Here is a 17,546-nt window from a genome sequence, read left to right on the forward strand (position 1 = left end):
CATGATCCTGGAAGCCGGAATCTTGGGATTTGAGATGTAGCAATATCACTGACTTGTCCTGGAAAATTGGTCCCCTTGCTTCAAATTAGATTCAATTCAAATTTGATTACCAAAATAGTATTTGCATAAAACACTCACATAAAACCCTAGTTGTATAAAACCCTGGGTGGCAAGAATTACTTATAGCCAGTAAATCAATTGCATAAATAAAAGGATTTCAAAGACATGGGGATTTGGAACTGAATTATAGTTTTGCATTATTTCCCAGTTGCCTATTATATACATATCACTCTGTCCTTGCAAGCACACTTATTCTTAAACTGTTTGATGAATTGGATTCATTATGTGATGCTGTGTAATTTCATTTGTGAAACAAGGTCATGGTCTTTAAGCAATTTCAGAAGCCCCACTCAATTTTTTAGGCCATCCATACACATTAGTTGATACTGAAGTGTAACGTATATCATGTATATGTTACACTGGATATACATTCATTGGGATGAAAAAGTAGTTCCTATCCTGGAGACCCTACATTCAAATTAAGAACTTCCAAAAATTGTGTTACTTCACTGGAATAAATTATTAAGGAAGACATCAGAATCAATTATTCCAGAAAGAAGTTGGACCTTTTTGGCTTATAAGCACATTGTTCATTAAAAATAGATAAAAATTTTAAGAAAAAAGAAAAAATGGAGAACTTAGGTATGCTAAATGGTATGGATCATATCAAACAAGAAAGGGTAGACTTGGTGTGTTTTTCACCATTGAAAAAAACTAAACACACATGCTCCATATGAGAAATTTAACATATTACACTGATTTTACTTAGTAATGCTATAGAATACTGTATGTTATTCATAAGGCAGTATTGGAAGGTCCGTTGTGCTTTCTGCAAATATAGGTTTCTTTATACCATTTCTAAAATAATATAAAAGCAGCCCCTGGTTCTGCAATACATTTTTGAAATGGGATTCATATAAAAGGGTTTCAGACACAGAAAGAGAGACAGAGACAGAGAGATTGAGAGAACACTGGACAAAGAGAAAAAGAAATACAGAAGAAGAAAAAAGCACTTGAAAATCTCCAAAAATGATAAGCCAATGACAATATTTACCTTTTAAGTTGAAATACAATTACTCTTAACTTTTATAATCTCTATAATAAATTTGTAGTAAGATCTACATTGTCATGGTTGGCATATAATGCTTTAATCCATGCTTACCTCTTCCTTTAGAAAACAGCACTCCAGGGGCACCTGGGTGGCTCAGTCGGCTGAGCCTCTGACTTCTCTCAGATCATGAACTCATGGTTCGTGGGTTAGAGCCCCACATCAGGCTCTGTGCTGACAGCCCAGAGCCTAGAGAGACTGCTTTTACATTCTGTGTCTCCCTCTCTTTCTTTGCCCCTCCCACAATTATTCACTCTCTCTCTCTCTCTCAAAAATACATAAATAAACATTTTAGAAAAGAAAAGAAAACAGCAATCCAAAACTATATATGCAACTTGGTCCAGAAGTAGTGTTTTATATATCTATATTTATGAACATACTCCGATAATTACATGACAGGAGCTATGGACTTTAGTTTTTAATCCCATATGAAGCTTGGAGTCCCACATCGGATGTGTAACAGTTCAAATCTGAATTTAGAATTACTTCTTTCTGACGAGAGCTTATGGCACAGTAGACAAATTTAAAATAGCAATTTACAAATAAGAACTGCCTAGAATTGTGTCTGCACCAGTGAACTCCCTGACTTTGGGAAATTAAAATGTTATGCAGTCTGCAAATTTAGCACTTTCTACTCATTAAAAAATTTGCATGTAACACAGCTCTTCCATTAATTCTCACATACAGACAAAGTGGCAGAACTCTGTTAATTGTGGTGTGGACACACTGCATACCAGGACCTCCAGAATCCTAGGTGCATTTATTGTGGGGAAATAATTTACCTTACAAATAGTCTCTTTTTGACTTTAGAATGATGTGTTTATAACCGCCACGGCAGGCATTTGAGAAGGTGCTAGTCAGTTTTCAGTGAGATTCTTGTCAACACAGCAATTTGATAGGAAAGCATAATGTGAGTGTTAGACAGTGAGTGCTTTTATCTACAGTTTGGAAGCAGTTGATGTCATAGCTGTGCTTGTATAATCCTTGATACGCGTGGTGTCCCAGCTGGCAAATAAATATTCTGTACGTGGACTAGCTGCCCAGCACAGTGCTCTGCAGTCTCCGGTGTCATGAGTGCGGTTTGCTTTAGTGTTTTTCCTTTCTGGTAAAACATTTTCCTGTTTTTGAAAGCAGGGATGTGGTTAGAAAGTTCAGCCCACAGAAACCTGCTGAACACCTGTGGGGACCCAAACAAATCAGTGGAAGAGGACAAGTGCAAGGTCTTCAGCTTCTAGGATGGAAAGGAAACTCCAAGGGAATCAAGAAGGGTGCCACGTTTCACGACCACAGCAAAGTGTAGATTCCTTCAAGGTCACGAAGGTCCAGAGCCAGGGCTTTTGCTTACGTTTTCCTTTTGCCTAAAAATCCAGCAGATAGAGTGATGTATACTACAGATCAGCCTCTTTTCTTCAGGACTATTCCTTGTTTTACTTTTTCTGTCAGATGTGTCTCCCCTACCATAGATTACAGACAGCATCATCGCCTTTGAATTTGATAATTTATTCTTCTTCAGAAGCATTGATGAGCATAGGGTCTATTGCGTTAAAAACACTTAGGCAGCTGATCTGTGGGTTTGATTTTACTCAACTGCTGGGTGAAATTTCAGACGTTTCTTCTTCAACTACTGTGAGTCATGAGATAAGGCTTTTACATCCTGAGATGTTAATTCCCTGCTGTTCAATTTCAGAAGGGCGTGGTTGTTACCATAGGAACAGGACTGCAGATGAGTTTCTTGAGGCACTGTCCTGTAAGGCTGAGGGAGGGAATTACCATGGCAATTTAGATAACTGACATCAGTGATAAGCAAATGTTCTTTTCAATTTTTGTTGTCATGTCCTAGGATTTATGTATTCATTTATTTGGAGTTCCTTAAGCCCCTGTCAATAAATAAACCCTCAGAAGAGTGGTAAATTATAATAAATGACCATGAGTGTCTTTGACAGACCTGACCTCTGACATCATTAGTGCAGTCCTGATGGGCTTGCTAGATAAGAACCAACCTAAAAGGGAAAAAAACAAAATCTGGACATGTTTGTTTTGAATGGCCCTTGAGGTTTTTAATATGAACATTCGCATCAGAAGAAATGTGAGAAAAATCACATATCTTGGCTGTGTGTAAAGCCACTGGCAAAAATAAAGACCAAGCAGCCAGGTCAAGGAGAGGGAAGAACCCATGGGGAAAAAAGATTTTTCCAATGCTAGGATCGTAAAAATGAGGACAGAGCTTATGAAATGGTTTGGTATACTTCAGATACATAAATATGCTAAAACTAACCGGAAACTTGATGATTTAAAAACATGTACTTTTATAGAGCACACTTAATGATATTATAAACTACAATTGAGTTGTATCATATTTATAACTTTCATAATAGCCCCCCTGTAAGATATTAATTAATCCTCCATTCTAGTTAATCCTGGTGGTGTCATAAAATCTATTTACATGTATTAAGGTCATAGAAGCAGCTCCATACTGAAATATATTGAAAAAATCTTGAGGGCAAGCAGGAACACCTTACAAAACTCCATCTATCTCCTTTTTGGCTAGAGATTTGATAGCAAATCTGAAGACAGAGTTTTAATTCCCAGACATCTACATCTAGGCTTTCCTTTTAGAGTGTCCCTTAAATCCGGCTCAGGGGTTCTCAAACTTTGGAGGGCATAAAAATTACTGAACCATTAAAAAAATTACTGCATCATATATATTTTAACTTCAAGAAATTTCAGAGTTAATTTTAATTTTATTCACTTTCCCTCTAATGTACTGACTTTAAGCCCTGGCATAAGTTGCTTCTGATTCCAAGCTACTGGATCTGCTGACCAACCTAAAGCAAAATGACTTGTTTCAATTTAATTAAACTCAACATAAAAATATTTTAAAAATAACAATAACCTTACAAATAATAAAAACCTTACAATAATAACGTTACAAATAATAACCTTACAAATAACCTTACAAACCTTTGCAAATCCTCTAATAAGAACTCTATTTTGCAAAAGAAGAAATCGAGGCATAGAATTGAAACAACCCACAGGTTAGCATAAGGGCCAAGGTAAGAACCCAAATCTGGCTCTGGTCGTACTAAACCTTTTTTTCACGTGGGATCTTGGATGCTGGAAGCAAGTGGTTGTCAGCTTTTGTTGTTTTAAAACATGATTTTCTTCTGATGTGTAGTGTCCCTGCAATTATTGGTGTTTATTCCTTTTTCCTGTTGGCATCTTTTTGCAGGGAATGATGTTTCTTCTTTAAATATTTACTTATTGTAACATTTTGTGCCAAATACAGCGTGATTATCATACATTAACAGCTCCATCATTCTATCATGGTTCTCCAACTACATCAGAGTCGAAACTCCCAAGTTCAGCGTGCCTCTTAGCTTGCCCCACTCTTGAAACAAAAGGTGTGGCCTGGAAGTTGCTTCATTTAGGCATGAAAATCTTATTTTAGCCTTTCTCATGAATATCAATGATAATGTTTCCAATGAAGAGGTGTTTTAGAGTTTAAATAATTAGCATTGCCTCATTCAACAACTGAATTGCAAATTAATCCATGAACATATCAAGCCCTTTTCTATTACATCCTTGTCTCTTCTCATTTGAATTTACTAATTAATGCCTGGACAGTACTTACATAGACTGTTGAGGCTATTGCCAGAGAACTGGGATCTGCCCCTTGCTTTTCTGGTTCACCAGACTTGTGATGTTAGGCAAGTCCCTTCACCACTTATGCTCTGGCTCCTTAGTATGCAGATAGAAAGGGGTTAGGATAGGAAATTCTAATCAATGATCTGTTTTAACTCCTGGGAGTTAGAAAGGGCATAGACTTGGGGTGGCTCAGTCAGTTGAGCGTCCAACTTCGGCTCAGGTCATGACCTCACGGTTTGTGGGTTCGCGCCCCGCGTCAGGCTCTGTGCTGTAGGCTCAGAGCCTGGAGCCTGCTTCAGTTCTGTGTCTCCCTCTCTCTCTGCCCCTTCCCCGCTCATGATCTGTCTCTCTCTGTCTCTCAAAAATGAATAAACGTTAAAAAAATTTTTTTTAAAAAGGGCATAGACTTGATTTTGATGAATTTAAATCTGTCCAGTGATGCTCAGAGGTCCTGACATTTCTCACATCAGCATATTTGCTTGATAATTTTTCTCTTAGGATACTACTTATAAAAACAGTTTATATTATCTTTCTTAAAAAAAACTAATCATAAATTCATCATCATTTTGGCTCTTGTCTATTATCTCGATCACATGAAAAGAAAATGTTTTAAAAGACTAGAAAAATCAAAGCTGTTGCTGTTTATTTGAGAAATGAAGATTTATGTATAGTTTCTGGCTTTGTTTCTGAAATTTCCCAAATATAAACACACCACATAGGCTATGTTCAGACATATTATTACATGATTATGAGCCATGTACTTAAGGATAAGTACTTGATGTTACTTCCTACAGTATAAAACCAAGGAAAGTTCATTTCCTTTTTTAAGATACTTGGGCATGGGTTCTCATCTTTTATAATAGTTGGACATCAGCTGAAAAATATGGGCAACCCCACCTCTAGACTAGAGGATGAGCTTGTGAGAATTAGAAAAAGTCACTCCTTCCCCAAGTCACTTTACCACCATCAGCTGGAAAACCGTTATATTAACAATCCATATCTACAGCTCACACAGCTGTGAATGGAGCCACGGAGAGTCTTACAATGCATAACTTGCACACTGTCCACATAATTGATGACTGAGTGGAAGCCAAATTTTAATCTCAACACTTCTGCTTACTTTAAAATATCACTTCTCACCTTTGGGACTCAGTTTCCTAATCTGAAAAAGGTTGGACTAGATAACCCCTAAAATGGTGTCTTGAGCAGTTACAAGATGTTTCCTAGCATAAGGAGCATTTCACTAACTCTTCAAGACATCTAACTATTGGGACGCTTGGGTGGCTCAGACGGTTAAGCATCCTAACTTCGGCTCAGGTCATGATCTCACAGCTTGTGGGTTCGAGCTTTGCATCGGGCTCTGTGCTGACAGCCCAGAGCCTGGAGCCTGCTTCGGATTCTGTGTCTCCTTTCTCTCTGCCCCTCCCCATTCACACACTCTCTCTCTCTAACAAAAACAAGTAAAAATTTAAAAAATCAAAAAAAAAAAAAAGGCATCCTACTCTTGCTTCGGTTTCAAACTGTTTCCAACTTGCTTCAAGTTTCAGAATTCACTTAAAGTTTCTCTCCACAATCAGACTTCTTCTAATCTCTTTTCTCCCAGATCAGGAAAATCTCTCCATTGAACGATATATGTTCTTTAAAATTACGTTTAACAAAAAGAAGGTCGTAGATCACGAGCATCTCCCATGGCGGAAGCACTGCTGTGGGGGTGGCTTCCCCTAGGTGCAGTTACTCGGGCTCCCACAACCAGTGGGGCAAGTCCTGCATCCTCCCCTGAGCCCGGGGCCTCTGCTCCATCTTTCAGTCCAAGACAGAAGGTTTTGGAAGTTGTTACCGATGGAGGTGAGTTTTGTTCCAGACAGTTCTTCTTTAGGCTGTTCCTCCCATTGCAGGACATTCAGTATCCTTGGCCCTTACTCACTAAATACCATAAACAACACCCTAATCATTATGACAACCAAAACATCCCAGCCCTGCCCCGTTTCCAAACACCGCCCTCCCCCCCCACTTTAGAAGTGGCACCACCTCTGGTTGAGAAATTGTTTTAGCATCAAGTTGCACTCTGGCCCTGGAAATTTGCCTCTGAAACATGCCACTGCATGGATGCCAGAAGCCACAAAGGCCATAAACCTCTTTCATAGGAGAGCATGAAAGACTATACAGTACTTAAAAAAGTGCATTGCTTATGATTTTTCTCACAAAAACTGGGCTCTTTGTCTCTGGAATAACTAGGGAACCTGCAATTCAAACACATTCGCTAACATCACTCATTAAATAATGGGCTGAGCTGACTCTACAAATAGAATCCCTTTAAGAACCTAGAGTCTTGGGGCGCCTGGGTGGCTCAGTCAGTTAAGCATCCAACTTTGGCTCAGGTCATGATCTCACAGTTCGTGGGTTCGAGCCCCACGTCGGACTCTGTGCTGACAGCTCAGAGCCTGGACCCTGCTTCAGATTCTGTGTCTCCCTCTCTCTGCCCCTCCCCCATTTGTGTGTGTGTGTGTGTGTGTGTGTGTGTGTGTGTGCGCGCGCGTGCGCGCGTGTGTATGTGCTCACTTGCTCTCTGTCCCCTGCTCTCTCAAAAATAAAAATTTTTTTAAAAATCTTTCTTAAAAAAAGAACCTAGAGTCTTAGTGTTCCTACAGTGTACATCCTAATGACATTGATAGAGCTGTCATTTATCAATTGCTTGCAGTGTATCAGCCCTTTACAAGTCTCATTTCTCCTTTCCACAGTTCTGTGGGAGTAAGGATCCGTGTCCTCTTCCATGGATTAGAACACTGATACGTAGAGAAGTGAAACAGTTTGACCAAGCTCTCACAGCTAAGGAAACGGCAGAGCGAGGATATAATCTGAAGTCCATGAGAATGAAAAGCTCCATTTCACTGCCTTGGCCAGCAACTCCGGTGCCTTTTCAGATGGCCTTACTTTCAAGTAATAGGAAAGTTAACTGAAATCCCTAACTTATGAACCAGGCTGTTGATTGGGACACGAAAAACAATTATTTTGCTCTGTGTTCTGCCAGAGATGTTATTTTTCATTATTGCTAGGACCGCTCTCAGCAGGGTCACCTCATTAGCCGAGGAAAATGTCCCCTGTTGCTCCGTGAGAGACGGATCAGATGGAGAAGCATAAAAACAAACTCTAGAAAGTGATTCTGTGTTCCCCTCGTTTAGGGGATGGAACAGTAATCCCCTTCTTTTCTGATTTCCAGCCTCCTAAGTGATGTTTTAGTTCTGTAGCTGCAGAAGTGTTCTGAAAAGGATGGAAAAAGTTTTATAGAGTTGCCTTCCAAAAACTCTTTATCAGTGTTTCCATAACAGAGTAAATTGGGGTGTTGAACCATTAGTGGGTATACTTAATACTCTGGTCTGTTTTAAATTTCCCCATGTAGGAAAATAACAGTTTGGCTAGATTGGCCCTAAATGACTATGAGGAATAACTAGTAGTGAGACTTCCATTTTTTTTTTTTTAATTTCTATTTTATTTTGGAACAACCTCCAAGCAAACACTTTATCAACTACATTGATACACCTATTGATAGACATCTCCCAAGCCACATGTCATAGAAACCATCCATAAAGCCCTGTCACTTTGCTCCCTTTGCTCTCCATTACCTATAGGAAAATCAAAACAATCTTTTCAAAATTACATTTGATCATGGGATTTGTATTTCATTTAGGATAAAATCAAAATGCCTCATCCTGGCCCACCAGGCCTACAGGACCTGGCTACCCCTCACCCCTCTGAGCCTGCCTCCTCCCTTTTCCTTTCAATCGCTTCCCTCCACCCACTCCATTTTTTTAATGTTTACTTATTTTATTTTGAGAGAGAGAGAGAGAGAGGAACAGAGAGAGAGGGAGAGAGAGGATCCCAAGCAGGCTGTGCACTGTCAGCACAGATCCCAACATGGGACTCGATTCCACAAACTGTGAGAACATGACCTGAACCGAAATCAAGAATCTGATGGTCAACTGACTGAGCCACCCAGGCACCCTTCCATTTTTATGTCAGGACTTCTGCATTCACGGCTGTTCTTTGAGGAGCATCAGTCCCTCATGATTTCAACTTGGCTGATTCTTTCTCATGTTCAAGTTTCAGCTCAAATCCCATTTCAACCAAAAATTGCTCCCTGAAATCTTAAGGTGGTCATCCCTTTATCTCCAATCACATGACATTCTTTTTTTCTATCTCTTAAAATAAATTTTTCAGCATTTGAGTTGATCTTATTTATTATTTTTACTTATTTTTTGTTAAACTAGAACACAAGCAGTGACATTTCCCACTTTTGTTTGTCCTTGTACCCCGTGCCTAGAATAGAACCCAGTATATAATAGGCTTCAAGAGTATTTGTTAGGTGAATGAATGAATGAAGGAGTTCCAATTCTGTGCCTAGAATGAAATATAGTCCCAGACGAATGCCATAAATTACCAAAATATTTGTGAGTTGTCCAGCCCTACATAAATATGGGAAAGTTGAGATTAAAAGCAAAATTATAAAGTTCCTTATTTACTATTCCTTGGTCTGCTTTCAAAAACAGGCGTTCTGTTGGGAAGTAGAGGTAAAAGCCAAGGCAAACCTAGAACTGCCTCACAGGGAGAAATTTCAGACCATGTTATATCTCTGTTCTCCCTCTCTCAGATACAATTCTTCTGTGTACTCCAGCAGGCCCATGCTGATTGTGATCAAAATTTTCAAGATGAACAACGGACCATCCCCAGATATCCTATTTTACAGTTGTTGCCAGGCCTTCTAATCTGCAAGAAATTAATATTTTGACACCCCCTCCTTAATACCTTCCCTGCCAGAATGATGACATCAGTTACCTCCTCTCCTCTGCTAGCAGTGAACTCATATTGTCTTACATCTTTAGGTTTCAAAATAAATAACCTTTCTTCTAGTGCCTGTATATGTCCCAGATGTCCTTTTATTGAGTTCACAGAATACAAATGGAAAAAGGTTATTACCAGACAGAAGTGTTTAAAAATGAAAATCAAACCTAATACATGGACTCAGACAACTGGAATAAGAAATATAATATTTATAAAACTGAGTAGGAGGTTGCAATCATTGCTCTAAAATAAAGCATTAAAAATTAATTCAGAGCAAACTTGTCTGTGCTACAGCAAACCTCTCTTTCATTAAGGTAGCACGGCATGTTTCTCCTGAATTACTTCCCCAAATAGGTAAATAGCTTATAAGAGCTGAGTGTTCTGCAAACTACAGAAGATCTACCTAAGGCACGATTTAGAGTTACCTTTGGTATTAGAGCATTACAGACCTTTAATTTTGAGCAAATTAATTGTGATTCTTACAGATTCTCTACAGTTTTTGCCCTTGAGCATTACTAGTAAAGTTTAATTCGTGTCATCTTCATTTGATTAATCCGAATGGCGCTGTATCATTTGATCAATTCATATGTTATAGAATATTAAATATTAGGAAACTGGAGGTACCAGTTATAAGTTATACCTTTAAATTTTTACATATTAAAAGTTTTAAATTTGTATTCCACGTTTTTAGAATGTTTCCCCCCGCCTTCTTCTTGACATTATTTTTATCATCATCATCATCATCATCATCTTCCTTCATATCTTAGAATATACTCAAAAGAAAGAAAAATAAAAAAGGCTAGTGTTACCTGTGCATTTATTGTTGAGATGAGGTTTTTATTTTTCCCAATTTACACTATTCCTCTGAAGCCCTGAAATAAATAACCTTATAACCTCTAGGCCCTATTGATTTTTGAGTGATTTCAAATAAAAAGCATCCAGTTTCCGTTGCATTGAGAAACTACTCAGTCCCTGGGCAAAACCTATTGGATTCCTATTAAATGGAGGAACAAGAAACAACCAAAAATCCAAAAGGTGGATTTGAGATGGAGGGAGGAAGGGTGGTCTCAGCTCAGCTCAGCTCAGCTCAGCTCAGCTCAGCAAATGGGTATTTAACCTTTGACCAATGATGACAGGTCTTCTTTAGTTCTATTAGACCAAGAGCAAGCTGTTATGATTAAATAAAAAAAAAAAAAAAAGAAAGAAAAAAACTGCTTAGAGCCTTACTGAATATGTCCTGGGAATTAAAGCATATGGCAGGGATAAGGAAAAAAGATTTTCCTTATGCTAATGACCCTTGATGTCTGAAATAAATTAGATCCATTAGAGTTTATGCTCAATAAAAGAAAGACTTTAAGCACTCCAAAGTTAGTGACTCGAGACCAGTTTTGCTCTGAAATTCAATCTGCCTACTTATTAATTCTTGGTAAGGCTCCAGAGCAGACAGGAGATGCAAAATCATAATTCTGTACTGAACCAGTATTTTAAAGGACCACAGGTTTCTTTTCCTTTTCTTTTAATTAAACCGTTTTTCATGCTTCTTATTTTGTTTCCCTCATTAATTTGATTTTGTTCCCATTTTTGTTTCATTTTTTTGTTCTTTTCAAGGTTTCCTTTATCCTATCTCAACTGAACAGCGAACCCAGAATGAATATGGATTTTCTTGTAAGTTTGATGTTTAGTTTTTATGTTGCTGAATAATCATTTAACGTTATTGCCCCCAGTTCAAGTTTACCTTTCTTTAGATCACAGATGTGCATACAGGAAATAGGCGCCTAATATATTCTAACATGAAAAACAAATTAGATTTTCACCACCGAGGAGAAGAAAGAAGGGTCATTTCAAGCTTCTGCCAGCTTTAAAATCTATCAGTCTACCATTCAAAGGTTCAGTCCCAATAGCTGACAAACCATATCATGAAATGTGCTGATCTAATAAAGGGCCAGGTTCAAATGCTAAAAAGTAAAGGGTTGAGAAAATGCAGATCTGTTGAGTTAGGAAGCATGAATGTTGGGTAAGTAATTACAGCCTGATAAAGTAAAACCCTAAGGATTTAGATGTAATGTTCTGGCTGGAGTTCAGAATACTGCTGCAGGACCTCAGATATTACCCAGCAGCAACGTCCGGTCAGCCCTTGGAAAGCAGTGCTCATACAACCAAGAGTGTTTGGGCTGTCACTAGTATTCTGGAAAGATCTGTCAATATTGACTTAGTTGATGGGAAAGTTGATATTCTGGAAACTTTGGGAAAGATAATAGTTAAAAAATAAATGTCTCTCACATACAGTATATTTAAACACAAAATGCTGAATGAGAGCAGTTTCTAACAGGGAATCCCTTTAAACTGTCAACGTGTCAAAGAAACCGTGACACAAGAGTTTGGGTCAGCCACTGGCAATCTAAATGATGAGTCATTTCCCCTACATAAACTATGTGGCTGTGAGTTGTAGTGGACAGAATAGGGGCTCTTCAGCTTTTAAGAGGCCATTGGACTCACATATCTGAAAACTCCCTTCCTCCAAACTGCACGTGTATATAAAACTGAGCATAAAAAGGTTGTTCTTGACTATTTGCAATACCAGTGTAAAATCACCTCTTTTATAGTGAGTGGAGAAGCTTTGGTTACCTCTGCTGAAAATTTTTGTGGGTCACAAAATACTAAAAACAGAGACTTAAAGGTGTCTGCGGGGTTCTGGAAAGGTTTAATCTTGTTTGTTTTGTTTCAATTATCAGCTTCCATCACCTTTTGCAGTTGAAGCCAAGTATGTTCTATGCCCCCAAGGCAAGATGAACATTTACAGGAATTGTCCTCTTGCTTTACCCAGAAACAGATCTCCCGACCGATTGCACTGTGTTGGTCAAATGCTCAATTGCCTTCTAGGGTAGTCTGACCTTTATGATCACTGAATCAGGCCTTTATCTTACTCTGCACCATACAGACATTTTGATTCCGTAACAAGTGGCTAAATGTAAATCGCTGACCAGAGACCATGAGACCCTCATAGTTCTCAGAGGTAATACTGAATCTGTATCAAAAGTCTGGTGTTATCAACAATGACCTCTGCTCTCCAAATCTTCTGAAAGCACATCTTTAAAATCCAATGTGTTTGCTCCTAGTATTTGTTTTGCTTAGTTACATATACCGTTCTCACCCATCTGTTCACTGATTTAGGGGAAAGTAAGAAGAATGTTATTTGTGGGAAGTAACCTTTTGACTTGAATGATACTTAAAAACATATTCTGATTCAATAAATATACAGATTCAGAACATGCCAGATATTTCTAACAGGATATTGATGTTTATTTTTTTAGAGAACTATCAGTGAATTCAAAGCAGCCTTCCAAACTTTTCCACCTGAAATTAGTAATGAACTTTTTTTCCCCTCTGGGTTGGGATGTTTTAGTTCCAGTTTCTTTTTATGCCTTCTAATAAATGGTCTGTTATGCTGCCCAATTTAAGATAGATTAGTGGGTGGGTAGATGCAGAGTGAGAAAGGAAAAGAAATCAGAGATAATTTTCCACTGAAAGGCCACAGTCGTTTTATATAGCTTTTGAAATAGATTTGAAATGAACCTATAAAAAAGGCAATAAATGTCGGAAAAAAATTACCGACAATATGTATGTGATCTGTGGGAAATTTCTCTAAGCAGTTGGTCCAATGTTTCCTTGTCCTCTCCAGCTGCTCCCGATTCAGATGATGTCGCTCTGTATGTTGGCATTGTGATAGCTGTGATAGTTTGCCTGGCCATTTCTGTAGTTGTGGCCCTATTTGTGTATCGCAAGAATCATCGTGACTTTGAGTCTGATATTATTGACTCTTCGGCGCTCAATGGAGGCTTTCAGCCTGTGAACATCAAGGCAGCGAGACAAGGTCAGTTAACGTTGCACTCCACACCTGTGATGTATGCATGTGACCAGCATCCCTGTGTGGTGCCAAAATCGGGGACTTTCAAGTCATGTAGTTTAGCCAGAGCATTAGCTCCATGAAGACATGGATTTGGGTCAACATTACTTCAGACAAAATCAGGGTCATTACTCTGTTGACCTCATTCATATAACAAACTAGAGGTGACAAGATGCACAAATCATTTTTTTGTCTTAACAGGTTTCTATGTCATACTTTTAAACTTTTACTTTAAAAGAATACATAGATTGGTTGACTGATTTCCTACGTCCCCGTCCTTTTTTTTTTTTTTTTTTTTTTTTTTGCCTTTTGACAATACAGCTTGCATAGCTATGAATATAGTGGTCTACAGATGACCTCAAATCCAGTATAGACAAGGAAAACTATTACCTAAGTCATTGAATGCAGATCACTGTCTTCGAATTCAATCTGTTGAAATAGCTAAATACCTTAGGAACAATGATTAGACTTCAAGGCAAAATACAGAATGAACTCGTCTCCTAATTTGTAGCCAACAATAAAATGGATTGTAGTTATCTCATTGCCCTGTTTTCAACAGAACCTTAGAGTCTAAACATCTCGAATATTCATTTGTTCATTTGTGTTTGGCTCAGAAAGTACCAAGGTGAGCTTGACTAGTAGAAGTTACCTGAATGGAGAATGCAAATGGACTTCTTTCTCTTTCTGACTCAGATCTCCTGGTGGTACCCCCAGACCTCACATCAGCTGCCGCCATGTACAGAGGACCTGTCTATGCCTTGCATGATGTCTCAGACAAAATCCCAATGACCAACTCTCCAATTCTGGATCCACTGCCCAACCTGAAAATCAAAGTGTATAACACTTCCGGTGCTGTCACCCCTCAAGATGACCTGTCTGAGTTTGCATCAAAGCTGTCTCCTCAGATGACCCAATCTTTGTTGGAGAATGAGGCGCTCAACGTGAAGAATCAGAGTCTAGCAAGGCAGACGGATCCATCCTGTACTGCATTTGGCACCTTCAACTCTCTCGGGGGTCACCTGATTGTTCCCAATTCAGGTAATTCCTAGAGGTTGAAATCACATAGATCTTGAGAACGTATGTTTGTACCCAAATCTTTTTTCTATCTGTTTGTTTTCATTAGGCCTGAAAAGTTAGTTGGAGCCTAATCTAACCCAAATCTACTTTCGATGTAGATCAACATTACTTCAGACAAAATCAGCCAAACCATTCATCTTCCTCCAGCCAACTCAGAAAACACTTCCTCTAGAAATATTATACTCACAACTTTCTGCCAAGATTTAATTTGGAACTGTCATTGACCTTCTTTTTAATAGAGCTTCAGAAGGCAACGGCAAGCCAGAAGTGCTCGCCGTTGTCATCACACTTTAAAAGGACAAATTAATTAGAAAACATATTAGTTGGTTCACTTCCAATTTACTGTAGGAAGCAATACTTCAGAATACTAATTTTGAGATCAGAGAACATCATAGTAGACATCAAATCTTCATTTATTAACTTAACTCTTTATTATACGATCTTCCACCTCAAGGTATTTGTAAGGTACTCGCTCCCTCTTCTGATCAATCTCTCTGGAATCACAGCCTCATTATGTGTAGTGTATATCTGTAGTATAATTGAGTTTTCAGCTTATTATTTAGTTACCTGCTTCTACAGCATAAGTTCCATAAAGGACTTCAATGGTAAATTTAAGTTAGTGACTGATAATGTTTGATTAATGTTTGATATTCATTTATCGGTATTAGCGATGGGTTTTTATCTATTGGCCATAAGAGGGTTAAGGGATTCCTCTGTGACTCTACCTTAGCTCTTTTGACAATACAGCAATAAGAAACAATTTGATTGACCTGAAGTCCTCATGTGGCATAAGAAAATAATATAGTGTAAAAATAGCCATACAGCCAAATAATATACAGAACCGATTGGTCTGCAGATCTGAATATGAACTTGTCTTTGATTCTTTCTCTTATTCAGTCCCTTATTTCAATGCCTTGCCAGTTTGTCACACCATACCTTTAAAAGTATATTTTAATAAATTAAAATACTTAAGGAATCTCATTTTTCCTTTTATCTATGCATTTTACATAGCTGAGATTATACGTTATATATATATATTTTTTGCCTTTTTCTCTTTAATTCTCATGCTATTGTATACTCTTTAAAATCATGATTTAATGGGGCGCCTGGGTGGCGCAGTCGGTTAAGCGTCCGACTTCAGCCAGGTCACGATCTCGCGGTCCGTGAGTTCGAGCCCCGCGTCAGGCTCTGGGCTGATGGCTCAGAGCCTGGAACCTGTTTCTGATTCTGTGTCTCCCTCTCTCTCTGCCCCTCCCCCATTCATGCTCTGTCTCTCTCTGTCTCAAAAATAAATAAACATTGAAAAAAAAATTAAAAAAAAAAATAAAATCATGATTTAAAATATATTTCTAAAAGTCTATCAGATGGATAGATCAAAATATGCTCTATTGTTTTTTATTGTTTAAACATTATATATTCTCAAGGCAGGTTTTTTTTCATGATATTTGTTGGATTCTACCTTTCCTTCCCACTTTCACACCTGTCACTTTTTCATATATGAATTATTATAAAGGCTTCTTAAGTGGAAAGGAGGGAGGTTGCATGTATTAAATACTTTCTATGTCCTAAGCATTGGTGATTTACATACATTACTTTATAACAAGCTACCTAACATGCATCAGGCATTATTCTTATCACTTTACATTCATAGCTTTATTTCATCCCTGTAACATAAAGGTACATTTTATTGCTCCCATTAGGAAAAATAAAAAACTACCAAGGGTTGGTAGCCTCACATGTGGCCCTCCCGCTTCCACTGTGTGCTTCAGCAAACCATCCTGTCCCCTATTGTGACATTGCGCTTCCCACAGCACTGAGCTTTTATGTGACTTTCCTTCTCGAGAAGGCCGTGACTCAACATTTCCAACCGGTTACACAAACGCCTCTGAGTAACGATTCTCCTTAAGTCTCCATTCTTCATTCTTGAGACTTTCCAACATGGTCGGGCAAGTTTCCTTACTGCCCTGTGCTCATTTGGCATATTCCATTCCCTTGCTAATTAAAGTCTAAATTACTCAAAGACAGGAACACTGTCTTTTACTTCGTGGCATTCACAGTACTGCCAAACACCATACTCACAGCGATGCTCCTTCAGTTTTTAGTGAGCTGAAAGTAAACTGCATTTATTGGAATAAAATCACAAAGACGGGTGTCTACAGGTTGTTGCCCACCCGGAATTATTCTTTGTGATGATCCCGCAGTGATGCAGGCCGGTGGTTCTTACAGTGTGTCCACGGGCATCTCTGTGTGTCCACGGGCATCTTACAGTGTGTCCACGGGCATCATGTCATTGGCATCACCCTACAGCTTTCTAGAAGTACAACTTCGGTAGGCCCGATCAGTCAAAAACGCCAGGATCCAGTAATCTGTGTTTTAGCAAGCACTGCAAGTGATTCTGATACAAGCTCAAATGGGAAAGAACTGCGATAGGCCCAGTGAATTTAGAACAAAGCGTGATCCCCTAGTCCTACAAAATGGTGTCCATTAGCAACTGAGTAAACACCCCCCTGACCTGCATTGACTAAAAACTAGTCGTAGTTTGTCTGTTGTCTGTTCGTTTTCTAGAGTTACGTGTGATGAAAGAAGTTCTCCACCAATTACTATTCTGTTACGGAAAAACACTGATGCTGGCCAAATATTTCCGAAATAAGTGTTTTTTGATATTATTGAGGTTAGCATTTCCCTGACTTTGAATTTCGTGGGGATTTTTTTTTCTTAAATTAGAAACGATGCATCATTACAGCTGTTTGACATTTTAAGAGCGGTTGTTGGTTTTCCCCTCATTTTACAAGGAAAACAACAGTGGAACCATCTGTCTATTCCTTAAATAAAACAAGAGTTTAAAAAATTACATCATTCCTTTGAGTAATTCCAGAACAGTTCAGAGGGAGCTGTGGTAACAAATAAGACCAATAA

The 17,546-nt window shown here is 38.5% G+C and overlaps 1 protein-coding gene across 2 annotated transcripts in view; it reads left to right on the forward strand.

Moving 5' to 3' along the window:
• The window catches only part of UNC5C (unc-5 netrin receptor C), a 351,607-nt gene that overhangs the window by 294,948 nt on the left and 39,113 nt on the right, over positions 1 to 17,546 (forward strand). The window contains exons 8-10 of one of the 2 annotated variants that reach the window (XM_047856492.1): positions 11,258 to 11,314; positions 13,329 to 13,520; positions 14,247 to 14,591. In XM_047856492.1, the coding sequence (XP_047712448.1) occupies positions 11,258 to 11,314; positions 13,329 to 13,520; positions 14,247 to 14,591 (594 nt within the window). The remainder of the gene's footprint in view (positions 1 to 11,257; positions 11,315 to 13,328; positions 13,521 to 14,246; positions 14,592 to 17,546) is intronic. The other variant, XM_047856493.1, reaches the window with a different exon arrangement.

This window comes from Prionailurus viverrinus, chromosome B1, assembly GCF_022837055.1.
Source record: "Prionailurus viverrinus isolate Anna chromosome B1, UM_Priviv_1.0, whole genome shotgun sequence".
In the NCBI taxonomy this organism is placed as follows: Eukaryota; Metazoa; Chordata; class Mammalia; order Carnivora; family Felidae; genus Prionailurus; species Prionailurus viverrinus.